A 20,169-nucleotide genomic window follows, 5' to 3' on the forward strand; every position below is an offset into this window, starting at 1 on the left:
ATGCGAGACCTGTGTGCCTTGTTGCGCTGTTTTGAGTACTCCACCAACATGGCCAGTGGCAATGACGCCGTTCTCAGCTTAACTATCCCACTTCTATGCCTCCTTGAAAAAACAATTCGGGCGATGATGGAAGAGGATGTGGCACAGGATGAGGAGGAGGAGGAGGATGAAGAGGTAACATTTCCAAGGCTTTCAGGGCAGTCATTCGCAAGGGGCTCCGAGGGTGGGTTCCTGCACACGCAAACGCCAGGGACGCAATTGTCCAGCAGGGGCACAGTTCTGGAGGATGAGGAGGATGAGGAGGAGGAGGAGCTGGAGGAGGAGATGGAACCATGTTCACAGCAGGGTGGCACCCAGGCCAGCTCATGGCCATCACTGGTGCGTGGCTGGGGGGATACAGAGGACACGGACCATACACCTCCCACAGAGGACAGCCTTTCGTTGCCTCTGGGCAGCCTGGCACACATGAGCGATTACATGCTGCAGTGTCTCCACAACGACCGCCGAGTTGCCCACATTCTAACTTGTGCTGATTACTGGGTGGCCACGCTGCTGGATCCCCGTTACAAGGACAACGTACCGTCCTTAATTCACTCACTGGAGCGCGATCGCAAGATGCGCGAGTACAAGCGCACGCTGGTAGACGCCATGCTGCTGGCATTCCCATCTGACAGCGGGGCCACAGTGGAAGCACAAGGCAGAGGAGGAGGAGGAGGAGGTCGCCAACGCAACCAGGGCACCGCCAGCACCTCAGAAGGCAGGGTTAGCATGGCCGAAATGTGGAAAAGCTTTGTCAGCACGCCACAACAAACAGCAGCACCAGCAGCTCAGATGGAACGTCTTAGCAGGAGGCAGCATTTTACCAACATGGTGGAGCAGTATGTGTGCACACGCCTACATGTAGTGAATGACGGGTCTGCCCCCTTCAACTTCTGGGTCTCCAAATTGGGCACATGGCCTGAGCTTGCCCTTTACGCCTTGGAGGTGCTGGCGTGCCCTGCAGCCAGTGTATTATCTGAACGGGTATTTAGCACGGCTGGGGGCGTTATAACAGACAAGCGCAGCCGCCTGTCCAGAGACAATGTGGACAAGCTCACGTTCATTAAAATGAACCAGGCATGGATCCCACGGGACTTTTCCGTACCTTATGCAGAATAGCAATGGATACCGACCTTACCCACCCATTGTTCCATTTTTGCTCTTTCTCACTCTTTTGGGGTGTACCCTCATTTAAAATTTGTGAAAAGAAGCAGTGTTGGCTACCTCGTCCTCCTCCTCAGGGCCAGATTAATGTAGGGGCTATTGGAGCTGCAGCTCCAGGCCCCTACCTTTTATATAGGCCCCGGGTTGGCCATATTCACTGTTACCGCTCTTCTGTCACTTGTAAACACAGAAGTCTGGCTTCTATGCTCGCTTCCCCAGGCAGCACCCTCAGAACCTCCCCACACAGCGTGAAGGCCGGACAAGGAGGGACAGTTGGCGATGCATGGATGTGTTTATGGGCTTCAGAGACAGCATCCCATGTTGAATTAGGCATGCATGGCTGCACCCTTCCTCCTCTGGGTGCATGGCAAGGCACGGCCCTAAGGCCCTTCAAAATCCTCAGCACCAAGCCCATGATGCTGTTAATCCGGCCCTGGTCCTCCTCCACCGCCGCTTCCACCTACACCGCCCATAGGTGTGCGCAGCCTATTGCATTAAGGTGTGCACCCCAAAGTTGAAATACACATGCATGTGTTTGCCAGCAGGGAGAGTAATGTATCGGGGCCATGTACCTGTAGGCAAGGAGAAATAGAGCAGAGCAGGTCCCAGGGAGATCTTTCCCATCTCCTCACTGGCAATGCTATGTGCCCTAGGTGATTAGGGTGTGCCCAGGCACACCCAGCACACCCTGTGCGCACGCCTATGTCACCGCCACATCCACCACCACCTCAACCTCCCTCCTACTCCATATGGGCCTCGTCCTTCAGAGATGAAGAAGAACATTGTTTTATTTTTCTGTTTTTTTTTGTTGTTTTAAGTTATTTCCCTATCCACATTTGTTTGCAGAGCACTTGCCATGCTCTTAATTACGTTTTGCTGCCATTTGCAGCACTCTAGCCCTTTCCTTTGGTGTTTTAGAGCCATTTTAGTGCCTTAAAGTTCGGGTCCCCATTGACTTCAATGGGGTTCGGTGTCCGGGAAAAGTTCGGTAAAAGTCCGGGACACGGACCCGGACTTTTTTTTAAAGTTCGGCCGAACCCGTCGAACACGGACATCTAGGTGTCCGCTCAACCCTAGCTACACTCTTTGGAAAAGAATCAAGGTTGCCTGGAACTTGCTTGAAGGTTGAATTTCCATTATCATAAACATTTTATATCAGTGAGGACAACATTTTTGTACAGTGACACTCTCATTTTAAACTTTTAAATTTTTAACGCGTTACACATTAACATTCTTTACCACAGGTGACAACCTCATCCCAACAGATTCTGGTAAATGACTATAAATTAGGATCTGAAGGCCATACCATCTTCCTCGGTGTGCACCACTATCTCTCCACTCTCTTTCCTCCCCTCCGGATTGCAGAGAGCCAGTCTGAGGTATACGGCAGTGTGCGGTCTCAGGCCACGCAAGGTGTAGTGGCTAGAAGTCAGAATCAGCTCTTCAGCTTCGACTCGTTCTTCTCCTAGCTGGTAACTGTAGTGTAGGGTTAGGTTATAGCTGTGACACCGAGTGACCGTATAGCCAAATGGTTCCCACTGCAGTGTCAGCTGTCGAGCACGGATATCCACTAGCTCCACATTCTGAGGCCCATGTACTGGATCTGCAAGAAGTAAATATATAATATATTTTTAAACACTTACAATATACTGTACATAGTATTTTATACATTTTTCATTGCGAGTGTATGCTAAGCAGTATGTAAAGGTAACACTTATAGGTATTCATTAACACTCATTGAGATCACAGTACTCTCCTTAACAATGCCTTAGAATGATTGCAAATGATCACCTTGTAAAACAGCCCATTCAGTTTAAAATAGAGATTAAAAGCAAAACATTTGTGCATAGATGTAAAAAAAAAAGTATAAATACCTTTTTTTCCCTATTTTTAAAGCGGAGTTCCGGCCTCAATAAGAAATTTTCGATAAAAATACCCCCGGGACAGTCAGGGCTAGTGCATTTCCCCAGGTTCCCTTACCTTTTAGAAAAAATACTTACCTTGAAAATGTATTGTCCAGCGCTGCTATCTCAGGTGTGGGCAGCTGAAGCCAGAGCATCCTCTTCGGTGTCCTCTTCCGTGACATCGGAGTCCCAGAATGCCCTGCACCGGCCCTGCTCGTCACTTCTGGTGCAGGCACGTCATCCCTGCACAGCTTCTGGGCATGCCCAAAAGCTGTTTAGCAGGGAATGACGAGCCCGCACCAGAAGTGACGAGCAGGGCCAGTGCAGGCGCATTGATTCCTGGGAGTGATGACGTTCAGCTCCCAGGAGTCAATGCAAGCAGGAAGAGATGGCGCGGGCTGCGGCTGCAGAGGGAGGAAGAGGAAGGAAGGTAAGTATATTTTCTTCAAAAACAAGGTAAGTAAAGCAAAAAAAATTGTGATTATTCTTTTTTATTTTACTTAAAACAAGCGGATGTCAAATTTTCGTTTTGAGGCCGGAACTCCGCTTTAAGTGATCACATTCCCTCTGATGCCTCTGTTCTCAGCTGCAAAAAAGCTGGGGGGGGGGGAGAGAAACAACAGCACACTGTGGAGAGTCTGAAGGCTGTGCAGAGGGGGTGTGTCAGGACAGATCTGATCATTGGAAAAGAGCAGGCTGCGTTCCCAGCACAGCTAGAGAACTGTCTATGCTGTGTTCTCCTGCTTAGTTTGGTCGGTTTTTAATAGGAATGCATGAGAACTGGAAGGAACACCAGGGATTTCACACAAAGAAAGCAATACAAAGAGAACAAGATACTTTTTCATAAAAGTACATGTTACAGCAGGCAAATATCTGGAATATGAAATGTTGGGGTCACGACCGCTTTAAAGTGGAAGTAAATCCTCCTATCGTTTTTAACCAAGGAAGTTGCCATCTTGGCCTCTGTATTCTTCAACTGCCATAACGCTGCACATGTGATCAGTTATGACACCAGCCATTGGATGGTTTGACAGTTTGGTTGAGAGCACAAACAATGTGACAGTTACAATGTAACTTTTTTGAAACTGTTACATCAATGGCTTTACTTCCACTTTAATTTACTTTTCCCTCTAGGAGGGAGCAATCATTGTTTAGGCATCACCCAGGGTCAGCATCTACGTCCTGCACTAAAACACCAGTTTACGGTCATCTAAGTCCTGGTACTTGTGCGGTTCATTGCTGTGTAACTAATGTGTGACACACATCTACAGCAGTCTCTCACCATGTGACCTTCTACAAAGTTAAAATTTCGCAGTCGGGTTACTGGAGTAGAGACTGAGGAAATGCTTCCTGCTTCTCAACCTATGACATCATTTCAACCTAACAAAAGTCCCTAGCCTGAAGCTTAGTGGTGGAATTTTAATGATAAAAGTTCCATATTTGTATACCATTGCTGTACATTGTGACACACAGGGGCAGACTGGGCTGGGAGGCAGAGTGGCAATTTTCCCCCCGGGCCGATCTGACACCCCCCAGAAAAGGCCGCCTCAGCAGCAGCTCTGCTTTACTTAGAGAGTGACCTGGCCGGCCGAAACCCATTTGTTCCACCGCTGGCCTCTATCTTCTGCACTGGTTGCTAGAATCACCTGCCACCTGGTCTAGCAACCAGTGACGTCATGGTCATGAGGAGGAAAGCAAGGGCGAGGCCCTGGCATTCAGAACGGAGGAGGATCTTCCTCCTCCTCCGCGCCTATTACTGTTTGGCTCCACCCACCTCCTGCCTCCATCTTCTCCTGTGCGGCAGCATGCACCTCAGAGCCTGCCTGAGGGAAGGGAACTGTCACTGACTGTGTCATGTGGAGTATGTGTGTCCTAGGAGCATGAGCTAGCAGCAGAGGAGGAGGTCAAATCCTTAGACCTCTGCCAGGGTTCATGCTGGGACTTGTAGTCCTTTACTTTTGGGGATGTGACCCCCCAAAAGTGAAGGACTACAGGTCTCAGCATGAGCCCCTCAGAGTTTAGGATGTGTCTCACACCCCCCTGGGACTTGTAGTACTTCACTAGTTGGGGGTCCCATCCTAAGATTTCAGGCGTTAATGCTTGGACTTGTAGTCCTTCACTAGTTGCGGCAGGGGGGATGGTCAGATCCTCAGCTCTAAAGGGGATTCATACAAGGACTTGTCTGCACTGTTTGCACTTTAGTTCCTGGAGGCCATGGTGGTACAAGTTCACATGGTGGTACAAGTACACATTGTCATCTCCTACCTTTGTGATCATGGAAAACCTTAGACTGTTTTCCTTGATCCATCACTTTGCCACCACCGGCTCTATGGGCCACTTGACTGGACTTGCCCCCCCCCCCCCCAGGCCTAAGGCTGCCAGCCCCCCCTGGGACACATACTGTCACATACTGTAAGCAAGGTCCATAAAGACATGGATGAGGAAGTTTGGGGTGGAGGAACTTGACTGTCCTGCACAGAGTCCTGACCTCACACATCCCAGAAAGCCATGCATATGGCTGCCCCCCCCCTCCTAGCAATCGATGACGTTGGGGGGCCCCGCACAGTTTCCCGAGAGCCTGTGGCAATGGAAAGTGAGCTTTAGACAGCGGACAAGGACAGATGTAACAACACGGCTTAACGAGTGGCCAACAGCAGTATGTTGATCAGATACCTGCCTAATTTGCGGTCATCTAAGTTGGGAACTCTTCACAGCACACCAGGGTGCCACGGCACACCAGTTGAGAAACGCTGGCCTTTGGACTATGACTGGGATACCTTTAAAATGAATGTGCGTTTAAGGGCAGGCGTCCCAATACTTTTGACAATAGAGTGTATGTATTTCATCTGTACAAGTAGCTGTTTGCCTGTGTTTTAGCTTTAACAAGTCCAATAAAAGGTCACTTTTACCGTAGCACCAGGGTAAATGCCCTTTTGCCCATTCACAAAGCAGCTCTGCAATGGCTGTTTTATTCCAGAGGGCCACAGCCCTTTATTGCTGTAAGATTCTTCAATAGAAAATCTCAAGGGGAAGCCAACATAATAAAGCAATATATTTGGGTAGTTTTATGGAAGTGTGTGCACAGGTCAGTAAAAATATAATAAGGTGAACATAGACAAAGCTTTAACATTGGCAAATATTCACTTTTTCCTTTATGGCATTTTTTTCTTTTTTGCCGTTAGCTTCTTTATGGTTCTTTTTTTGTACAATTCATTCTAGCTTCCCTCCCTTTTCATTTTACAGCCTAATCTCCCATCCTAACCTAATATCACTTTATTTTTTATTCAGCCAAGGTCTGCTCGCTGTTCTTATCATTGTCTTTTTATTTCTTCCATGTAGACTCCCATCTTCCCTGTCATCTTGGTATTCCTTTCTTCTCCAGATTTGTTACTTAAAACTCCATCATCTCTATTCCCCTGATTCTATGTCACCCTCCCTGTGGTCATGTTAAAGCTGAATGACAGGCGGCCTTGTGGTTGTTATCATACAGCGGGGGGGGGTCAATGGTGGGTACCAGCTCCTGCCTCATGAGAGGTGTCAGACAGCCCGTGTCACTCACACAGCCTGGTGCCTTGCATCTCTGCCAGGACCTGCCACTCGTGCTGTCACCTAACACTCCGGGACACTTTGCTTGTCCTTATCATTGAGCGATCGGTTGCAGATCATTCACCCCTTTGGAGACCCCGTAACTCCTCCTTTAACATCTTCAGAGCTGTAGCTTCACCTTGCTATGTAAAAATGTGTCTACAGCAGAACAGTTTATGTTGCATTTATTAAAATAAAAAATTAAAATACAAATAAAAAACGAATAGTACACCTTTTCACAGCAAGATCTACCTGGCTTCATAAATAATTGCTGAAGATTAAAAATTTCACCATGTATCCCATGCTCAGGTGGGAACGTGATCTAGAACGCACCTTCACCCCTGAACAATGGTCCATTGCCTCTCGCTCTACATACCAACTTTCCCATTGCACAACTCACTGGGCAATGATGCTAAAAATCATGAACAGATGGTATTACACAGTATTACACACCTTACCGACTGGCAAAGATCTTCCCTTCCAAACCCGCACACTGCTGGGCGAGCAGGGCTTTTTTTCTCAGACAATAGGTGCAGGAACTCCACCTTTTAAGTTACTTTGTGTCTCCGCCCCCTACCCACCTCCGAGCACTAACCCTTTGTTTTCCAACCTACAAGCACTGACCCTTGGTTCCACTCCCTACCCAGCTTCCAGTACAGCCACTTTTAGAGAATATAGAGCCAAGTATAATTCTGTATTGGAATGTATAGAATTAGGTAATGATAACAAGAAAAGCAATAAAATAGATCCAGCAGCAATAGACGCCGAGCATCAGCAGCAATAGACCCGCCAGAATCAGCAAAAGATCTCCCAGCATCCAGCATCAATAGACTCTCTAGTAGCCAGCAACAGTAGACCCCTCCCTAAACAGTAGATTCCTTTTAGCAATAATTAACCCTCAGTATCAAAAGATCCTCCACCAGCAACAATAGATTGCCAGGCAAAAATAGATCCCCTCCAGCAACAATAGATCTCCCAGCAGCCAACATCAGGAGATCCTCCAGCACCCATTGGAGGTGCCGGAACTACGTTCCCCCGCGTTCCCGCTGAAAAAAAGTCCTGTGGGCGAGACTGTGGACAAACAGGCACACTGGCCCACATCCTTTGGGACTGTCCTTCTCTCACCAGCTTCTGGAGTCTTTCGGTGTATCTCCTCTTGTATTGACATATTCACCCCACCAAAAAAGGAATTAGCACTACTAAACTTGGGCATTGACACATACCCGCTCGAGTACAGACAGGTAGTCCTCCACATACTCCTAGCCTCCAGGTCACTCATACTTCGCAAATGGAGAACCCTGGAAGCTCCTAACCTCTCTGAGATAATTGATTTTGTCAACACCAACTACCACCTAGAAAAATCTCTGGTATTCACTTCACTCTCCTTTCACAAATTTCACAGATCTTGGCAACACTGGATGTACCTTAACTCACACAAGCCTTTTTTGTCACAGTTTGTACGGTCTCATTTATTACTACCACCTTGGGCGGTGGCCCTGTTACCCCCGACGCGTAATGTTCCCAATAGGGGCGCCGGGGGAGGCAGTGGCCCCTCTTCCCAACCGGATCCCGTGCTTTGATGTACTTTTGCTCCACCATTGTCTAATACTGTGCAACTCTATACCCTGATTATCCTTGCAGTCAATAGCAGTGATCTATTTTACTTATTGGACAATTATCTGTAACACAAGTTCATTTTAATTCCACCACCGCCATTGTTCGCATGTTGGAATATTTTTGTTACTTCTTTGTAACCTGCATTTTCTGAATTTTCTACTTGTATTGTTGATACTGTTTGTTATGCATCTTATAACCAATAAAAAAATTCTTAAAAAAAATATATATATATCACCATGTAAATTTATTGGATTGCTTCTTCATTGCTTAAACCACAAGTTAGTTATGTTTTATAAAGTTTCCTGTGTAGGTCAACATAGTGGACAGAGGGAAGAACCAAGGCTGTGGTGGAGAAAGGCTATGAAAAAGGAAGAACTACTGTCTACCGAGAAAGTCACATTTGTGGAACACTTTGGTTGAAATAAAACCAGCTTTATTGAAAAATACCACATTACAAAGTGGCAACAGTAAATTAGCCTTTACCACACCTAGATTTAAATAAAGACAACATTGTCTATACGGGAATGGCAGCTGCGCATGTGCCCATTCATACACACAGTCACTCTAAAAAAGAATCGAAGACTCAAACAGAGATATTCCTGCAATAAAGGTGACACCATTCCTCATCTGAGATAACAAGCAAAGCTAAAGTTCATCTCTAAAGGTCATGTATTATATTGGTCCACAGTCCTCAATTAGCAGGGTGTTGGGGTATGCCTGTGTGTCAGTAGGAACTAGGAATAGCAGGTAGGTATTGAAGATTCCAATAGTTGGAGAGTCCAAAAGTTGCCATCACTGGACAGAAATTCAAAAAACTTCCAGTTAAAACTATGCTATACAGCAATTGCTGGGGGAATGCTACAGCCTGCTACTGAAGTACTGAACCTATTATACATAAGTCAGGAGGCATATGTCAAGCCTGAATACAATTTCTTTTGTATTGCCACCTCTATCCATTTATTGCCCACAAATTGCTACAGCCTCCCATTTGTTGGGCCAGCATTGACACAACTACCCATTTTTTGCTCCTGTATTAGCATTCATGTCCAGTTTTCTCCCGTGTATTGGCACAACTGCCTGATTGTTGCCTATGTATTGCCACAACTTTCTGCTTGATACCCACATTTTTTCATGGATAGATTGCCCATGTATTATTGTTTTCAAAGTAATATCTAGAATGTCCATGCAGTGGCGTAGCGTAGGGGGTGCAGGGGGGGGGGGGGGGGCGACCGCACCGGGCGCAACCTCGGGGGGGGGGCGCATCCGCAGTGTCACTCTGTCTGTCTGACTCTGACATACACAGTTCACACACTGTCTGTGGCTGCCTCCATCTTTACGCTGGGAGATGTCCAGGGCGGCTGCCCTATGGCTGAATATGGCGGGTCGGGGCGGGGCTGGACTGTGCCTCACCTGTCCATTGGTGTAAGGTGGGGTGGCGTTGCAAGCCAAGCCCCGCCTATGCCGCCTCTCCTCACTGCTCAGTCAGTTTAGTAACGAGTGAGTCAGCAGCCTGGCGCTGTCACAGAGTGCTTTTTTTAATCACCTGATTAGAGCCAGAGGCTCTAATAGGCTTCAAAAAAGGGTGGACCCGGGGCGCAGAGCAGTGCGCCCCGAGCCCACCCATTGTGTGACAATAGCGAATTAAAATTCACTATTGTCACATGGATCCTCCTCCTGGCCAATCAGGAAGCGGGTCCGAGACCTGCTTCCTGATTGGCCGAAAGGCGAATGCATGCCATTGGCCGAGAAGGAGGTGGGAGGACTCGAGGAGACACGGGGAACTGAGGAGAAGCCGCCGCTGCAGGTAAGTCTCTCTGCATTCAAGGGGGCACGCTGGACACTCTGCATTGAAAGGAGGCATGCTGGACACTGCATTGAAAGGGGGCATGCTGGTCATTCTGCATTGAAAGGGGGCACGCTGGGCATTCTGCATTGAAAGGGGGCACGCTGGTCACTCTGCTTTGAATGGGAGCATGATGATCTCTCTGCATTGAAGGGGGGCACGCTGGTCATTCTGCATTGAAAGGGGGCACGCTGGTCATTCTGCATTGAAAGGGGGCATGCTGGTCATTATGCATTGAAAGGAGGCACACTGGTCACTCTGCATTGAAAGGGGGCACGCTGGTCACTCTGCATTGAAAGGGGGCACACTGGTCTCTCTGCATTGAAAGGGGGCACGCTGGTCTCTCTGCATTGAAAGGGGGCACGCTGGTCACTCTGCATTGAAAGGGGGCACGTTGGTCTCTCTGCATTGAAAGGGGGCACGCTGGTCATTCTGCATTGAAAGGGGGCACGCTGGTCATTCTGCATTGAAAGGGGGCACGCTGGTCTCTCTGCATTGAAAGGGGGCACGCTGGTCATTCTGCATTGAAAGGGGGCACACTGGTTATTCTGCATTGAAACGGGGCACGCTGGTCTCTCTGCATTGAAGGGGGCACGCTGGTCATTCTGCATTGAAAGGGGGCACGCTGGTCATTCTGCATTGAAAGGGGGCACGCTGGTCACTCTGCATTGAATGGGGGCACGCTGGTCACTCTGCATTGAGGAGAAGCCGCCGCTGCAGATAAGTCTCTCTGCATTGAAGGGGGTACGCTGGTCATTCTGCATTGAAAGGGGGCACACTGGTCTCTCTGCATTGAAAGGGGGCACGCTGGTCATTCTGCATTGAAAGGGGGCACGCTGGTCATTCTGCATTGAAAGGGGGCACGCTGGTCTCTCTGCATGAAAGGGGGCACGCTGGTCATTCTGAATTGAAGGGGGGCACACTGGTCATTCTGCATTGAAAGGGGGCACGCTGGTCTCTCTGCATTCAAAGGGGGCACGCTGGTCTCTCTGCATTATAAGGGGGCACGCTGGTCATTCTGCATTGATAGGGGGCACGCTGGTCTCTCTGCATTGAAAGGGGGCACGCTGGTCATTCTGCATTGAAAGGGGGCACGCTGGTCTCTCTGCATGAAAGGGGGCACGCTGGTCATTCTGCATTGAAGGGGGCACACTGGTCATTCTGCATTGAAAGGGGGCACGCTGGTCTCTTTGCATTGAAAGGGGGCACGCTGGTCTCTCTGCATTATAAGGGGGCACGCTGGCCATTCTGCATTGATAGGGGGCACGCTGGTCTCTCTGCATTGAAAGGGGGCACGCTGGTCATTCAAACTTGTATTTAGATGCATTTTACTTTAATTACATCAGTATTTTCATAACAAACAATACATGTGCTTAGGGGGTAAGGGTTTCTTTAATCAATCTAGTGTAAGAGACTCGAGTGCTAAAATCCCGCGGGTTAGGGGGCGCAAATTACTTGCCTTGCCCCGGTGCTGACAACCCACGCTACGCCACTGTGTCCATGTGTTGTCCATGTATAGTCAGGACTGGTAGAGTGTTGCCCATGATGGTTGCACACATTTCTACAACTGCCTGAATGTAAGCCACATACTGCCCAGATTGCTAGTGTGCTATCATTGTTTCAAAAGTATTGTCTGGACAGTCTATGTCAGTGATGGCGAACCTTGGCACCCCAGATGTTTTGGAACTACATTTCCCATGATGCTCAGCTACACTGCAGAGTGCATGAACATGTTAGGAAATGTAGTTCCAGAACATCTTGGGTGCCAAGGTTCGCCATCACTGGTCTATGTGATGCTCATGTATTGTCAACTAGATTACCATATTGCACACATTTTTACTCAATAGCTTAAGTGTAAGCTACAGATTGGCAGTAGGCCATGATTGCTAGTGTGTTGCTCACAAATTTGCCACAATTGTATGCCCTCATATCTTAAATACAGTGTATTTATGATACTCATACTACTATTGTACTTTGAAAGTTTCCCATTTCATGCTTCCTGTTTGGCTTCTTAGATGGGAAAGGCAGCGGAATGAGTAAAACTCCCACTATTGCACCACTAGTAATACGGTTTCAAGGGCAGAGGGTAGGACTGCACTGGCACTTAATATTAGGGTAATCACGTGAGAAGCAGCAGTGAGTAAAGACACCACGGATGGTGGGCAGATGGCTCCCCACGTATTGTATAGAGATGTTTAGATTGTAAGCTCTATGATAATATGAATTTACAATTTGTAAAGTGCTTCATAAATTGTCAGCACTAACACCTCAAATATTAACAATGGAGCTGTTTTTGGCTAAATCAATTTGAATCAGAGGCTATATATACAAAATTGAAACTAGTGAATATGTGCACACAGGGGGTAACTAGTACAATTTATAGACATTAAAAGTTATTTGTTCCTTATTTAATGACATTATGCAGTATTTTATTATACAATGTATTTGAGTGTTAATCATTTTTAGATCTTAGCCAGTGCTTAGTAATAGTAAAAAATGGGTATAGAAACGGATGATTAGATGGTACTGGTTATGCACAGGTACTGCTCTCAATGATTAGCTGCTGATTAAACAGTGGGTGTAACATTATAATGAATAATTACCTAATCATTGGCTGATAGCATGGTGAGAAGTCATCAACATCCATGAAAGAAACCTAAAAGTGTATGTGTGCCTCCACTTCTAGATACATTTTGCCTATAAATGTGGCGTTGACAGACACAATAGAGTTTATACTTATATCACGATCCTTAGTCTTTTTCTATCTCTGGTGGAATCCCTCTTCTTCCTGATAAACGTTCTCATTGACAGTTGGAAGTCTGTCTTCTTTTTAGATGATTGCAGGTATGTTTTACCACAAAATGATTTCCCTTTTTTTCCTTACCTTTAAATAAGGTCTTTCACTTCTCTGCTTTGCAGTTTGTCAATGAAAATGTGCGCTCTGACCATTATGACATGGACCAGTACATCATCTAGGGTGGAACTAAACTCTCACTCTTTTTTGTTTTGTAGGACAGTGTGAGTGAAAAATGATCACAATTAAAAATTATAGTTCCCCTTTTTTCTTTATTCATGTGTTCTCTCCCTGTACTGTGTACATTCTGTAGACCAGGGGTATTCAATTAAAATTCAAGGAGGTCAGGCAAGTAAAATTTTCTTCCAGCAGATGAGGTCAACTCATGTTTGTGATATGACTCAGATCCTTGTATATACGTAGTCATTTTATGCCTATTAAACAATAAGCATTGTAAAATGTATCTCATCTCCATAATATACAGTGCCTTGTGAAAGTATTCGGCCCCCTTGAACTTTTCAACCTTTTGCCACATTTCAGGCTTCAAACATAAAGATACAAAACTGTAATTTTTTGTGAAGAATCAACAAGTGGGACACATTCATGAAGTGGAACGAAATTTATTGTATATTTCAAAATTTTTTAACAAATAAAAAACTGAAAAATTGGGCGTGCAAAATTATTCAGCCCGCTTAAGTTAATACTTTGTAGCGCCACCTTTTGCTGTGATTACAGCTGTAAGTCGCTTGGGGTATGTCTCTATCAGTTTTGCACATCGAGAGACTGAAATTTTTGCCCATTCCTCCTTGCAAAACAGCTCAAGCTCAGTGAGGTTGGATGGAGAGCGTTTGTGAACAGAAGTTTTCAGTTCTTTCCACAGATTCTCGATTGGATTCAGGTCTGGACTTTGACTTGGCCATTCTAACACCTGGATATGTTTATTTGTGAACCATTCCATTGTAGATTTCGCTTTATGTTTTGGATCATTGTCTTGTTGGAAGACAAATCTCCGTCCCAGTCTCAGGTCTTTTGCAGACTCCATCAGGTTTTCTTCCAGAATGGTCCTGTATTTGGCTCCATCCATCTTCCCATCAATTTTAACCATCTTCCCTGTCCCTGCTGAAGAAAAGCAGGCCCAAACCATGATGCTGCCACCACCATGTTTGACAGTGGGGATGGTGTGTTCAGGGTGATGAGCTGTGTTGCCTTTACGCCAAACATAACGTTTTGTATTGTTGCCAAAAAGTTTGATTTTGGTTTCATCTGACCAGAGCACCTTCTTCCACATGTTTGGTGTGTCTCTAAGTAATTTTGCACGCCCAATTTTTTCAGTTTTTTTATTTGTTAACAAAGTTTGAAATATCCAATAAATTTAGTTCCACTTCATGATTGTGTCCCACTTGTTGATTCTTCACAAAAAATTAGAGTTTTATATCTTTATGTTTGAAGCCTGAAAAGTGGCAAAAGGTTGAAAAGTTCAAGGGGGCCGAATACTTTCACAATGCACTGTATATGTATGTATGTATATATATATATATATATATATATATATATATATATATATAGCACTACTCCCTTGGGAGCTGCTGGTGATGGGTTCCCCTGGGTTACCCATAGCAACAGTACAATAGTTCAGCGACTTCAAAGTGCCTGGCTCACATTCTAGGAGTCTTGGTTTTTGTGGTTTTATTGAGAACTTGGATAGGAGAAGGGAATGAGTGGGATTCTCCAACTTGAATAAACTATGCACAATCTGCTGGGATGACTAGAAGTAACTGAGTGCGGCAAGGCCGCGGCTTCACCTTGTCACTAGCGATGAAGTAGTAATTAATGAACTGCTTTAGATAAGCTGTACTGTACTGCAGACCTACGTTGCTAGACTCCTAGCGATTTTGGCGGCGCACTACCGCTGTGTTTAGACACAGCGGGAGTCGGGCCGGAGGAGGAGAGGCGGCGATGCTTGCAGATTATTAGTCCTAATTATAGCATCTTCCGGAGTTAAAGGCTGCCGGAAGTTGTGTGAAAACCCCAAGTGGCCGAAATCTCCAATTATTCCTGGTGTACACTCACTGGAAATAACGTGGTTGGAGATCTTGACAAGTTGGAGTTTTCGGCAGAACACCTGGCCGAGCCGCGGCTCCATGTCTAAATGGACACATAGAGCATTGGCTCAATTCGGGTGCCCCATAGCAAGCTGCTTGCTCTGGGGGCACTAGGAGGGAGAAGCCAGGAGCACTGGCGAGGGACCCAAGAAGAGGAGGATCTGGACTGCTCTGTGCAAAACCATTACACAGAGCAGGTAAGTATGATATGTTTGTTATTCTTAAACAAAAAAAAAGTAGACTTTAATATCACTTTAACTGACCATAAGGAGCCATATAAGAGAAGTTAATTGTTAGGGTTTACATACACTTTACCAAGGCTTTTTTTCTCAGAGAAAAGGTGCAGGTACTCTCCTTTTTCGAGTCACCCCTTGTCTCTGCCCCCTACCCACCTCTAAGCACTGTCCCTTGGTTCCACCCCATACCTACTCCCCAATACTGCCCCTTTTAGAGAATATAGAACCAAGTATCATTTTGTGGAGTTCAGTCATTTGTATGCAAATTGGTAATGATAACAAGAAAGGCAGTAAAATGGTTCCCCTACAGCCAAAAACAATAGATCCTCCAGCAACAACAGAACCCCCACCAGTGGCGGCTCATCCATTTGGGGTGCAGGGGTGCTGTCCCCCATATCCATGCGTCCGACCCCCTAAACTACATTCAGGGCGCATGGATTCCAATAGGGTTTTTTTTTTTTTAAGCATGTGATTAGATTCAGAGGCTCTAATAGGCTTCAAAAAAGGGTGGGCTCGGGGGGCGCAGAGCACTGCACCCTGAGCCCACCCAGTTGTGTGACAATAGCCAAAGAATATTTGCTATTGTCACATGGATCCTCCTCCTGGCCAATCAGGACACCCGTTTCTCGATCGGCCAAAAGGAGAAGCCATGCCATTGGAGGGGGAGGAGGGAGGAGACACAGGAGAATGAGGAGAAGCCGCGGCCGCCACTGCTGCTGGCTGCCTGCCCTCCACATCACATGTTCAGGTTGAGTGAGCCGGCGACCGGGGGGGGTATGGTGTGCAGGCTGGTGTGGTCCAGGGGGGGTATGGTGTGGTCCGTCTGCTGCCCCCCCCGGCCCATGGAGCACCAGCCTCCACTGACCCCCCACAATAATATACTTCCAAGGAACAGTAGGTCCATCCCAGCAACAATAGTCCTCACCAGCAACAATAGATCCCCCAGCAGCTAGCAGCAATAGACCCTCCAGCACACCCCAGCACTCCTTGCCATTACATACATTCAGTGCTGGAGGTCCAGGTTCCCGCTAAAAGAAAGCCCTGCACTTTAAAATCTAACAAAATGTTTTAAAAGTTCTGCCAACCTGACATCTGATGGGAGTTTTAGTGCCGGTTCACACTACCGCTACACGACTTCGGCGCGACTTGCACGGACTTCATATAATGAATGTCAATGCAAGTCGCTCCGATGTCGCCCCGAAGTAGTACAGGAACTATTTTCTAAGTCGGAGCGACTTGAGTCGCTCCTATTAGAACGGTTCCTGTAGCACTGCATGGACCGCGACATGTCAGGCTGACCAGTTGCCTGACAAGTCGCGGTAGTGTGAATTAACACAGTTGCAATGGAAGACTCATAGCTTTACCTTTCATTGGGACAGGACTGTTGCCAGCTTCTGAAAGGCCATGGAATACCAGCACTTATTTATCCCCTCCGATTGCAGAGCGATTGGGCCCATTGTCAAATATATTGAAGGCACGCACGCAGCAAGCCATAGGCAGTTTTAAGTGATAGCATAGCCATTCACAGACCTTCACTGTGTACTTATCCCAGGGGCTGGTTAGCAAATGTGCTTAGCCCCTAATTACACACAGTAATTCAGTGTTGAACATAATGTAACGCAAATGCAATCTGAGAGGTCACACAGAGTTTATTATACATTAATTATCTACAATTAATTCTCTGTGATGGAAGTCACCTACTGCTTTGCGCAGCCAGAACGGATCTGGAAAATATCTAGTTAGTATGCTATTGGTTTCTGTTCACATATTCATATTTCCAGGTGAAACCCAAATCTAACTCCTCCCTCCCCCCGTCTGACTTTGGAATATTATTACATCACGTATAGGAGCCGGAGGAGAGAAAACTTTCTGCGACAGTCACAGTAATCAATCAGGCTTTAATTGTAAAGGCAAGAGAATAAAATAGGAAGCACTCACATGAAAATCATTATTCAGTACAATCAGAATTGTATATTTGATTGATGTAGGCTTGAAGAATGATCAAATAAAGAATCAATTACCTTATACACCTACAAAACAATATTACTTGATTTTGTTAGATATTTGATGTCGTTATTGTTGGAGGTGATTTAATAATCTCCGTTCTGTAATTAAAGCTGAACTCCAGGCGAGCAGCTAAATACCCAGTTGAAATATGTGAACTGTCTTATCTACTATAACATTTGTAGTTCTGTGCAGGCACGTTTGTGATTTATACACCTCATTCAGACAGCCCATGAAGGGGGGGGGGGGGGGGGGGTAACACCACAATCTTTGTTAAAGCTGAACTCCAGGAATGAACTGTATTGCATATGTACCGTGGTCCGGCTTGGGACAATATAATGCTTTGTTTCCACTGAGCGGTACCGTTCGGTTCGGTACAGTTCAGTACGGTTCGGTACGGTACACCTTGATCAGGCTTGGGTTTCCACCGCTAACAGTACCTCAGCAAAAACAGTACCTGTAGCTCCACCCTGTTGGTACGGTACTAATGTGCTTGGTACCCCAACGAAAGGGTCCCAAAAAAGTGGTACAGTACGGTTCGGAATTAGGGTACCATTCACAACTTTTGGCAACGGAAACGGCAAAAATTGTGTACCGTACCGAACTGTACCACTCAGTGGAAACAAGGCATAAGTATGTAGGCAGATGTAGTTTGGTCCTGCAAGGGTGGAGCTGTTCGGCGGCTGCTGTGCAAGGAGAGTGGCGGACAAGGGGGGAAACCAGGTTCCTCTGAGGCCTCTGTAGACACTTCTGCCCTGAGTGATCTGGCCACCATCTTTCATGTGGGCATTCCTTTAAAAAGCTTAAAAAATGCACTGTCCCCTGGTTGGTGCTCAATGTGAGTAGAAGATATGTAGGCAAGTACAGTCTGTTTCCTCCACTGCAGGTGGAATTTAAATGTAGTGGTTCTGCAACTGGAGAGGAAGTCAAGGGTTCCTCTATGGTTTGCCAGAGTTACTGGGGAAGCAATCCCATTGGATGCTATCACCCCATGTGATTCTAGCCGTAATCTTGGGTCAGGAAGAACCTATTTAAGGCCCTGGCTCTTGGGTTTAGAGCTTTATGCGTGTGGGTAGCATAGTGAAAGGTACCCCCATGTGCTAGTGACAGCACTAGTGATAGGGAAAGGTTCCTGAGGAAGAGGGAAAGCATAGGGCCACAACTCCCGATTGGGCACATTCTGCCCCGCTCAACAATTGATGTCAGTCCAATTGAAGTCCTGTCACATTGCCAGGAAACTTTAAGTGCACCCGATTGGAAAGTCTGGCAGTCAGGTTTGTTGTGAACTGTTGCTGAATTTCTTCAATACTAGATTCATACTGCACCTGACTGTGTCACGTATTGCCGCCACACCATGCTACACCAGTTTACAGGTAGGTCAGGGACAGATCTTTCATTGACTAGGGACAGTTGGATTAATATATGGCCAGGTTCCTGTGGAGGAGGGACAGCGTGGGGACCTGTGATCACAGAGTCTGGCAGAGGGGAGTCTTCCAACACTGACCTCATTTGCGCATCTGCAATGTCATGTGACCAAATTCAGAGAGCTGGTGCTGGAAGATGTAAGCCTGTACCTGTCATCAAGCCCATTTGTGTTTGCCCCTCCCCACCTTCCCTGGTCCTCATCTTACCTTGGCACACGTGCATGCACTAGAGTCTGATTGGCTCTAGTGATATCCCACCATTTCCCAATCTGAATGTGGTTGTGAAGGTAGTTACAGGAGACTGATATCAGGACAGATTGTTTTTACTCGTAGCCAATAAAGATGTTTGGTTTTATGCAATCATACCGAGTGCTGGCTTAATTACATCTTGAGTTTAGCCTTAATTTTTCTGTAGTCCTCCATAGGGGAAAATAGATGCATCTCTACCCCCCCCCCCCCCTCACTATCACTGCTACCACCATAAGGCCATAACTACAGTTTTGCTCAACTTTATCTACTATGTAATGGCTGAGAGTACATTACGGAAAATCATCAGGCTGTGTGACATCATCATTTGGCTTTGCAAAAACATTTTAACAAAACTGGTGAAAATTTCCCTTACAGATGGATAACCGGTATGGACCTAATAGTTACATTGGTTCAGCTTGGACCAATGTATGATGCGTGTTTCATACCTGTGGGATCCGTATGGAAGCTGGAAATCACTGTAGTAGCACAGTGGTCGCTGCTATCTTCTGGGTCCTCTGCACAAGCACCATTAATGTAATGCCTTGCATTTTGCTCAATGATCACAAGGTGTTCTCTGATTGGATAAGGTGGGGCTGTGACATCACAATTTAGCAAACCAATAATCTTCCAAAACAGAAAAACTTGTCTTGCATGGAGTTGACCTTAAAAGTGAAAAGGTCACTTTGCTGAATCAGAGCCTCCGCTCCGTTTTTGCCGCGATTGTCGCCTGACAATTTGCGGTGAAATCGTGCAAACAGGATCGAGGGACGCCTGTCACCCAAAAAAAAAAAAACGTATTTTGGGAAACAGGCATCCCGCGATTATTTTTGGGCGATTCAACATTCGCGGCAAAATCGCGTCGCGTTTGGGGTGCCATTGCAAGTCACGGGAAGCGCACGGGCATCCTGCGGCTTGCAATGGTTCAGGATTGTGGGCAGAATCACGGTAATTCTGCCTGCGATCTGAGATGCCTATATGTGAATGAAGCCTTAAGGTAAGTTTAACATACTGTGCTAGTATACGATGCATACTAGCACATTATGACATTACCTTGTAGGGTATGAAAAAAAAATAAAAATGTCCAGCAGTTTACAACCGCTTTAAAAATTGCACTGTGGGCGGCCCGCACATATGTGAACCGTCTCGATAGAAGTAGGTATCGGTATTGGTATCGGTAATTGGTATCGGCGAGTACTTGAGAAAAGGTA

General features: G+C 46.4%; 1 protein-coding gene across 9 annotated transcripts in view; it reads right to left on the reverse strand.

Moving 5' to 3' along the window:
- Nucleotides 1-20,169, reverse strand: part of PTPRT (protein tyrosine phosphatase receptor type T) — a 677,999-nt gene that overhangs the window by 241,279 nt on the left and 416,551 nt on the right. For all 9 annotated transcript variants that reach the window (XM_082271827.1, XM_082271826.1, XM_082271832.1 and 6 more), the window contains exon 8: nucleotides 2,510-2,806. In XM_082271827.1, coding sequence (XP_082127953.1) covers nucleotides 2,510-2,806 — 297 coding nt within the window. The remainder of the gene's footprint in view (nucleotides 1-2,509; nucleotides 2,807-20,169) is intronic.

The sequence above is a fragment of the Pelophylax lessonae genome, assembly GCF_965119305.1.
Source record: "Pelophylax lessonae genome assembly, chromosome: 11".
NCBI classification, from domain to species: Eukaryota; Metazoa; Chordata; class Amphibia; order Anura; family Ranidae; genus Pelophylax; species Pelophylax lessonae.